This window comes from Enhydra lutris, unplaced genomic scaffold (assembly GCF_002288905.1).
Source record: "Enhydra lutris kenyoni isolate GAN:26980312 unplaced genomic scaffold, ASM228890v2 scaffoldscaffold42, whole genome shotgun sequence".
Lineage (NCBI taxonomy): Eukaryota > Metazoa > Chordata > Mammalia > Carnivora > Mustelidae > Enhydra > Enhydra lutris.
The window spans coordinates 12,332,976-12,342,518 of record NW_019154126.1 but is presented as its reverse complement, the minus strand read 5'-3'; the positions used below and the strand labels follow the sequence as shown (position 1 = coordinate 12,342,518).

Below are 9,543 nucleotides of genomic sequence, written 5' to 3'. Positions count from 1 at the left end.
TTCAGTCGATGTAAAATGAGAACAGTGATACAGACACTTCCTGGAATTCTGTTGCGACGCTCCCATAAGATAGTGTGCATGGAAACATTAGTGTAGTTATATGTTGTTATGTTGGTAATGTACTGTGAGAGAAAGTCATCCCTGGAAAAGGAATAGAACGGTATTTGGTTTCTATTTTTCTGGCCTACAACAGGGAATCCGTCCCTGGGTTGCAGGTCAAACAGGAGTAACTGTTTCATCCTTCACGGAGTCATTCAAGGTAACAGAGGCAAGGCAGCTAGGAGAATACCCCCAAATGTTCAAAAGCAATCATAACACCTGGAGAATGATGAAGGAGTAGGCTTTCACTCACTAAGAAGGATTGACAAAGAACTGCATATTCATGGACAGGATTTTCTGTGTTTTGCCCAGTCGCCCTTTAAGCCTTGATTGTCATGTATTTAGGTATCAGCTGTCCTTTTCTCATTTTGTCCTCTTGGTGCAGAGTGTGCATGCAGAGAGGGAAATGGTTTTGAAATCCCAAGGGATTGGAAGAGCCTAAGGAGATTAGTCAAAGGACAGTTCTTTTTCATCCTGTTGGTCATACATAGAATCTGCTTCTAGTTGGAGGTTAGAGCAGCTTGAAGGAAGATAGATCATCTTTGCATTTGAAGGTGGTTGAAAGTCACACTAAGACGAAAGGAAGAGCTTCAACAGCAGCAGTGGACAGTACATCTTAATAGAGAAGTTATCTTCTCTTAGTATATCCCAGTCTTTGTCACCTTTTGTAATTGAAATGGGCTTTGGGTCTGAGATGATGCTAGAGTTATCTGTGTTGGTGTAAGAGAAGGTATTTCTGTGAACCTCCCAGACACAGAGTTCACTTGAACTGACCTGCATTCTGTTCAGGTGCCTTTTGCAACCGTAGTTTTCCTTTGCCTTCAGCAGTAGGGCACAATGGTTAGGAATAGGATACTGGAATCAGGGCCATCTGCCTGGCGTTGAATTTTGGTTCCACCAGCATCTTGACCAAATTGCTTAATCTCTCTAAGCCCCATCTGGAATTTGAGAAAGGAATAGGATTGTCATGGGAATTAAATGAGATAAAATATTTTAAATGCTTGCCACAGTTTCTGGCATGTAGTAAACACACAGAAATGCTGTTTGTTGTTACATTGTGGATTTAATCAAAGCTCCACTGAAGCAAAATAAGTTTAGGATGTGTACCATTCATAGGGAGCCGAGAACGGAGAATAAACCGGGAGGTGGGATTTTCCCAACAGTTCACAGCTAAACTGTGTGGCCTGAAACTGTTCTTTAATCTGTCTTTAAACTCTTTCTTCAGTCTGTTTGGTTCTGTAGTGATATTACTGGAGCCTCACATCTGACAGGACATCCCTCCACAGTCTGGGCGAATCTCGTTGGGCTCTGTTAGCTTTGCGTTGTCATTGCCAGCTTCCATGCTGGGATCGTATTCTTGTTACTGACTCAGCATTATTTTTCAGTGTTTATTAATCCTGGTTCAGAGATGATTAGGTGGGTAAGAATACAGGTTTATTTTTTGACAAGTTCTAGGACTTTGACTCAGGCTTAAGAATCATTAGCTAGATGACTTCCGGCCTCTTTACTTCATGAATCAGTTACTTTCCTCAAACATAAAGGCTATGATAAATGATCTTTTAAAGCCCGTTTTTACCTCTAAAATTATATTAGAATAACTTATCTGTATGTGCATAATTATATTCACTTGAATAGGATCTAGAATAGGATGTTGAGTATATAAGATACCGAATAGGATATAAAATGGGATAGGAACTTTGTCATTTAATTCTTTTACATCTGTCAGGCCTCATTGGATTCTCACCTGCACTTGGATTTCAATGACCCGACTTAAGCTCTTCTCTGACAGCCTTGTTAGGTTTGTGAAAAGCTTCCCTGGCATTGACTTATTTATGGCCTCAGTCTTTCACGCACAGTTCCTTCTTCTGAATTTTTTTTTTTTTTTTTTTGGTAAGATTTTATTTATTTGACAGAGATCACAAGTAGGCAGAGAGGCAGGCAGAGAGAGGGGGGGGCGGGGAAGCAAGCTCCCCACCAAGCAGGGAGCCTGATGCAGGGCTCGATCCCAGGACCCCAGGACCATGACCTGAGCTGAAGGCAGAGGCTCCACCAACTGAACTACCCCGGCACCTCCCCTTCTTCTGAATTTTGGCAGCACTTGGTACACCCTCCCTGGGACAGCACTTAACATGTTGTACTGTAGGTTTTTTTTCCTTTTGTATTTTTCCCCCATCATAGGCTTTCAGTTCTTAATGGAATCACTTTGGTATCCTCCTTGTCGTACGTAACGTAATGCATGATAAGCTCATTAGGATGACTTCAGAACTGGGGCTCTAGAAGTCAGTGACCCATGAGAAGTAAGTGGGATCTAGATGTCAGCTAGTGTCTGTAAGAGTTGAAGACTCTCCAGTAGGAAGAATATGCAAAGAATTCAGAATAGAATCCAACAATAAACAAGATGTTTTGAATCTGGTGAAGGGGTGATGCAACCTGGAGGGAAAGTCCAGATTCAAAAATCAGACTTGAGTCTGATTGAGTGTAACTCAAAAATGATGGACATGGACTCTGAAAACATTGATTTGGGGGCTTAGAGACACGACCAGCAGGGGAGAGGACTCTGGGCTCTCTTTGGGGTCAGGAAAACCACGGTAGATGTCTGGGAACTGGCCTTCCTGCCAGCATTGCTCAGGCTCGGGCCCCCGAGAAGATAAACTTTGAAAATGAGTAAGAAAATTTTTCAAGATTTTAGGTAGTATTGGAATGTGTGCAAGAACCTCAGATTGACTGCATTTATGGTTTAGTTTGCTGGGTTCATTACAAGCTAAATATTTAGGAAGGCTTGTTTGTGATTAGACAGTTGACATATTTAAAAATAAAATTGGATAATTCTTTTGATAGTAGAGTTTAAAAATTTTAAGCAACTTTTAAGTTTCAAAGGCTCACTTGAAATTGGTTAAAATTTAGCAAATTTACAAATGGAATAGTAAGATCGGGTGGTTGACCTTAAAATCCTGAAGGACTAGGCTTTTGAATGTAAAATTATGAATTTGATAGATCAGCTGTTAATCTTTAAAACTGAAATAGTCCATGAATAATGTTTTCTGTGCACAAAAACCTTTTTTTTTTTTAAAGATTTTATTTATTTATTTGACAGAGAGAGATCACAAGTAGGCAGAGAGGCAGGCAGAGAGAGAGAGAGAGAGAGGGAAGCAGGCTCCTTGATGAGCAGAGCCTGATGCAGGGCTTGATCCCAAGGGCCTGAGATCATGACCCGAGCTGAAGGCAGAGGCTTAACCTACTGAGCCTCCCAGGCGCCCCACAAAACATTTTTAATGTGCCAGAAAGTAAGTAGATGATGCATAAGTCGATGATGTTCTCTTGACTCTTTGAAAGCAGGCCATCATTTCTTTTTACTTTTTAAAGAATATATACCTCAAAATAATAGCGTTCCTTTTATGTACCTGCGGAAGAATTGCTTCATGATTTATTATTACAGAGTAAAAAAAATCTAATGATCCCATGAAATTTTGCAATGACTTCCAGTTATGGCTTTGCCATCCCTTAATTATCTGAAACAGAGTAGACTAATACAGCTTTATAGCTCTGGCAGTCAGTTGAACAGAAAGCCACCAGAACACACCCAGACACATCATGAATTCTTAGCCCTTCACTCTCATTGTCAACCAAAGAATGGTTTCCAGATCCTAAGTCTGCCTCTGCCCTCTATCTTAGAAGATGGTCAGATGGTGTTTCTGCTTTGTGTGCTACATTTTCTGTGTTGCTGCAAATACCTCCTGGTTCTGATTTCTTAAAGACATAGATACTCACTCAAAATTCTCTTGAGCTGATGCGTTTCATACTGTGATTTCAGTATGGTTCTTCGGATTTGTCTGGTTTTGTTTTACCATGATTGTGGTAGTGCATGAGCTGAAGTTAGTTTACCACAAGATTTATTCATATTATTCTAATTTTTAATGTGCTGCTACCAAATGTACATTTTTTTAAAAAGATTTATTTATTTATTTATTTATTTATTTGACAGAGAGATCACAAGTAGGCAGAGAGACAGGCAGAGAGAGAGGGGGAAGTAGGCTCTCTGCTGAGCAGAGAGCTCGATGTGGGGCTCCATCCCAGGACCCTGAGATCATGACCTGAGCCGAAGGCAGAGGCTTAACCCATTGAGCCACCCAGGCACCCCCAAATGTACATCATTAACATTTCCTACCATATATTAAAAATAAAGGAAATAAGTAATTAAAAAATTGAATTTTGATTTTTTTTCTCTCTGCTTATGTTTAGTCTTTTAAAATGATGCCTTTTTGATAAATGCCTTTTTTTTTTTTTTTTCCAAAGCGTCATTCTTCCACTTCCGCAGAATGTGAAGGATTATTTACTTGATGATGGAACTCTGGTGGTTTCAGGAAGGTAAAGTATACCAGAAGGAATTCTTGGAGCTTTATTATGAAGAAATGTTGTGATGATTGAATCTCATTGATTACCATGTAAAATAAATACATTAGCTTTGGGACCATTCTCTACTTTTTTTTTCACCCTAGCTAAAATTACGTCCTTATCTTTGTCCTGTGTTTCTTGTCAATGCTCAATTAATAAGTTACAGAATTGAGTACTTCCTCCTCTAGTAGCTACCAGTTAAGAAATTGGGCAGTTACTTTCATCTTTAACTTGAGAAAATGAGTGTGATAATTCTTTCTTCTGGAGGTAGGGAGAGAGGTTGGAGGGAGAAAGAGGACATGCTATGAAAGTTTATTTATTTAAGTAATCTCTACACCCAGTGTGGGGCTCTAACTCATGACCCTGAGATCAAGAGTTGCTTGCTCTTCTGACTGAGCCAGCCAGGTGCCCCAGGATACGTCAGCTCTTAAGATAAAAAATTGTTTCAAACAGCTTCACCAGGTGTATCATGTAATTCCCTAACTTCTTCTTCCCCACGGTTAACCCCATCTCTACCTTCATGTTGTTCCTCTGTTCAAAAAGAGAAGACATTGGGACGCCTGGGTGGCTCAGTTGGTTGGACGACTGCCTTCGGCTCAGGTCGTGATCCCGGAATCCCGGGATCGAGTCCCGCATCGGGCTCCCGGCTCCGCGGGGAGTCTGCTTCTCTCTCTGACCTTCTCCTCGCTCATGATCTCTCTCACTGTCTCTCTCTCAAATAAATAAATAGAATCTTTAAAAAAAAAAAAAGAGAAGACATTGCCATGCTTCAGTCTTTTTAGTCTTTTTAGTGCAAACTTGGAAAAGTTTAAGAATCATAGAATTTAATGAAGTTCCTATTTTTTCATTCAGGTTTCTGCTCAGAGGTCATGTTACCTAAGTGCTCATCTCTCACCCACCTTAATAAAACAGCCTAACGAGAAGGAACCCTTGCTATATACTGTACTCCTTTTTTTTTTTTTTAAAGATTTTATTTGTCAGAGAGACAGAGAGCATGCACACATAAGCAGGGGAAGCAGCAGGCAGAGGGAGAAGCAGGCTCCCCACTGAGTGAGGAGTCGGATGCCCGAATCAGTTCCAGGACCCTGGGATCATGACCTGAGCTGAAGGAAGATGCTTCAGCGGCTGAGCCACCCAGGCAGCCCTGTACTCCTTTTTTGTAGGATTCTAGGTTGGAAATCTTTTCCCTTGGCAATATTACAAAAATTTTTGATTATGGTAAAATACACATAGCTGTAGATTTCCTATCTTAATTATATTTAAGTGCACAGCTCGGTGGTACTAAGTACATTTATAATGTGCAGCCATCACCACCACCCACCTCCAGAACTCTGTTCATCTTGTAAAGCCGAAAGTCGGTCCCATGGAATCACTGCCTCCCTTCCTCCTCCCACTAGCCCCTGGCCACCACCATTCTACTTTCTGTACCTGTGACTGGAGTACTCTCAGGACCTACCTGAGTGGAATCGTGCAGTATTTGTTGTTTTGTGACCGGCTCTATTTCACCACCATGATGTTGTTGGGGTTTGTCCACGTTCTGCTGTTTCAGTTTCCTTCCCTGTAAGGCTGAACGCTGCTCTGTGGCATGAGTGGGCACATTTTGGTGCCTTACTCTTCACCCCCTTGCCTCACTTTACTTTTCTTCATAATCCTTCTTTCCTGCATGGAGTGTTATACTTAACTAATGAATCACTGCACATGGCATCAAGGACCGATTATGTACTACACAGTGGCTAACTGAACATAATAAAAAAAATACTTATTTCCATCTGATATCAGTCCCATTATTATTCTGGTATGAGAATGCTGGCTTCTTGAGAACTGGGACATGGACAGTTCTGTTCCTAGCTCTTGGAGCAGTGTCTGACACATAAGAGGTGCCTGATAGACATTTGCTGAAGGAAGAAAGTTACAAATAGAATTGCATATGTTTTCAATAACACTAATTCTTAAAAAGATGTATTTATTTATTTTAGAGAGAGAGAATGTTTGCATTCGAGTTGGGGGAGCAGAAGGAGAGTCTTAAACAGACTTCACGCTGAGCATGGAGTCTGAGGTGGGGCTCGACCTCACAACCATGAAAATCACAACCTGAGCTAAAATCAAGAGTCAGACGCTTATTCGGCTAAGCCAGCCGGGTGCCCCAAAGTAACACTGATTTTCGACCCCTCCCCCCTTCCCTTGTCATGAATTTTCTGTGTAGCTTTCTGGACTATATTTCTGTTTTGGTATTCTCAGCCTCATAATAACTTGAAAATTATTGTTTGAGAGTCTCATTAACTTAGAATAATTGCAAGATAAGGAATTATCCTATCCTAAGGCTGAGGGAACAACCTTAAGGAGGGCTCTGAGGCATGGAAGTTGTTGACCTGCAGGACGCTACAAAAAGGTCATGTGGCTGGAGCATGGAGAGCTGAATGGTGTAAGAGTTGGTAACTGCCATGGGGGAGGTGATAAGAGGATGTGTGAGAGTCCTGTTAAAGATCTTAGAATTTGTTCTGAGGTCAGTGGGAATGCATTAAAGAGCTCTGACCAAGAGAGTGACCCTGGCAGATCACAGGTTTTGAACTAGGACCAGTTACCATGTGGAAATTGAAGACCAGTTAGGAGGGTACTACCTTGGATCCAGTACGAACTGACAGTGGCTTGAACTATGGTGGTGTCCCTGAAAGGGGAGAAGTGAATGGATTTGTGGTGTCTTCGAGCTGTGCCCTCAGGACTTGGTGACAGAGAAGGAGGTGGCAAGAATCACCCTCTCATTTCTGGCTGAACAGCTAGATGAATGAAGATTTTGCTCAGGCTGAGAAAAGCCTTTGATTTGAAAAGGGAAGTAATTTTTAGATTGGATTCCTTTTCTAGGTAAAAACTTGAAAATTAGAGGTGTAACTTAAATGACTATTCTACTACAGGTGTGATTGTAAAACAAATGAGCGCAGAGTGTAACGTTTGGTGAATTTAGGTAAATACAGACACCTGTTTCATCACTTTGTCCATGAAAAATACCAAACATTTCCACTCCCCAGGAAAGTCCCTACTACCTCTTTTTGGTCAATCCTGCCTACTTCCCCCTGCCCCACTCCAGGCAAATGCTGATCTGATTTACATCTCTATGCCTTAGTTCTGCCAGTTCTAGAACTTTATGTAAGTGAAATATACTATGTATTTTGTGTCTGGCTGCTTTAACTCCACATAATGCTTTTGGGATTCATCTCTGTTGCTGTGTTTCATAGCTAAGTAGCTTTTAAAAATGTGTCTTCTTTTTTGCTTTCAAAGATTTTATTTTTAAGTAATCTCTATGTCAACTGTGGGTCTTGAACTTAAAACTCTGAGATCAAGAATCCTACGTTCCACCGACTGAGCCAGCCAGGTGCCCCAAATGTGTCTTTTTAAACCTCAGTATTTGTGTTTTGTGTGTGGGCTTGGTTGTATATCCCTCTTAGTATATTCCTTGTTATCCTAATCTTTTTTTTCCCCTTAGAGTCAGTGATACTTTATTTTATGTTATTTTATATTATTTTATTTTTTTATCTATGAACATTTATTTTTTTAAGACATTATTTATTTATTTGACAGAGAGAGAGAGAGAGATCACAAGTAGGCAGAGAGGCTGGCAGAGAGCAAAGGGGAAGCAGGCTCCCTGCTGAGCAGAGCCCCACCCCCACCCCCGCCGCCCAATGCGGGGGTTTGATGCCAGGATCCTGAGATCATGACCTGAGCCGAAGGCAGAGGCTTAACCCACTGAGCCACCCAGGCACCCTGAACATTTTTTTTTTTTAAGTTTTTATTCAAATTCCAGTTAGTTAACAGTGTACTATTAGTTTTAGGTGTGTAGTATAGTGATTCAACACTTCATACATCACCCGGTGCCCATCATGACAAGTGTACTCCTTATCCTCATCACCTAATTCACCTATCCCACACCCACCTCCCCTCTGGTAACCATCAGTTTGTTCTCTATTGTTAAGAGTCTGTTTCTTAAAAAACGATGGTTAAATGCCTCAAAGTAGGTGGCAGTTCCTTAACCATATATGTGTTGTTAGGCCTGGGAGTCTCTTCCATCCTTGTAAAGGGGAGTGTCAACCCTCTCTCAGTTCATGTAACACTTGCTATCCTAATCTGTTTTACCTTCCTGTGAAGAGTAGGGGAATAAAAAAATAAGATGAGAAGACCCTATGGAGCTTTAATTTACCCAAAAGTAACATAATTTAACCTAACCTTAATGGATATCAAAATATTAAATGGGCTAACAGTTCTGGTTGGGGTAACCTTGGAGAACAAAACAACTTCCGAGTGAATAATATCTAGACTCACTAGGCACAGTATCAGTCATCACTTACTGATCCAAGGTATTGATCAACAGAGCAAGTTACCCTGCAGATAACAGCACAGTCCAGAGTTCATATCAGCAGTAGAATTCTTGGCCTCCAATCAGGAGATCCTAATGGTTTTCTTTTGTTCAGCAATTAAAAGCCCTACATGATTTCAGTTAGGGCTAGAGTAATTCTGATTGGATTCTACCAGTAATTTCATCCTGAGTTCAGATAGTAACAGCTTTAGGTGAATGAGTGTTTATTTAAAGTATTATTTATAGAGTACCATAACTGCATCTATTATTATGTGAACATTTTAGCTCCTTTGTATGGATTGTTGTCCTGCATCAAAGAATACAGTATTATAGTTACAGATAAATAGAGTTAATGAACTAGAGTTATTGAGTATTCTTTTATTGTGAGTAGGTCGGTAGTGAACTACTACTTGTTATTTGTACATACTGAGATAGATCAGTTAAGCATTTTTCTTTAGCATAGACCATGGAACACATACGAATTGGTTTTATTTGGTAAAATAAATTCTGAAATGGTAGGGAGTGGGACCAATATGAATGCTTAGAAATTCCATCATGTATAAAATTGCCCCCATCTCATTTTTAATTATCAAGGTGTAATAATTGCTCATGATAGTAAACTTGAAAACTACACAAAATATAAAGAAGCAGAAAAATCACGTATAATTCCACCACCTTAAAAGCAAATGCTGTTCAAATATTGGCAT

General features: G+C 40.4%; 1 protein-coding gene across 3 annotated transcripts in view; it reads left to right on the top strand.

Annotated features, from left to right (window-relative positions):
* The window catches only part of LOC111155611 (cell division cycle 123), a 55,850-nt gene that overhangs the window by 734 nt on the left and 45,573 nt on the right, over positions 1 to 9,543 (top strand). For all 3 annotated transcript variants that reach the window (XR_002641151.1, XM_022515876.1, XM_022515877.1), the window contains exon 2: positions 4,393 to 4,464. Coding sequence is in view for 2 of the 3 variants with exons in the window: in XM_022515876.1 (XP_022371584.1) it covers positions 4,393 to 4,464 (72 nt within the window). In the remaining variant the exon portion in view is untranslated. The remainder of the gene's footprint in view (positions 1 to 4,392; positions 4,465 to 9,543) is intronic.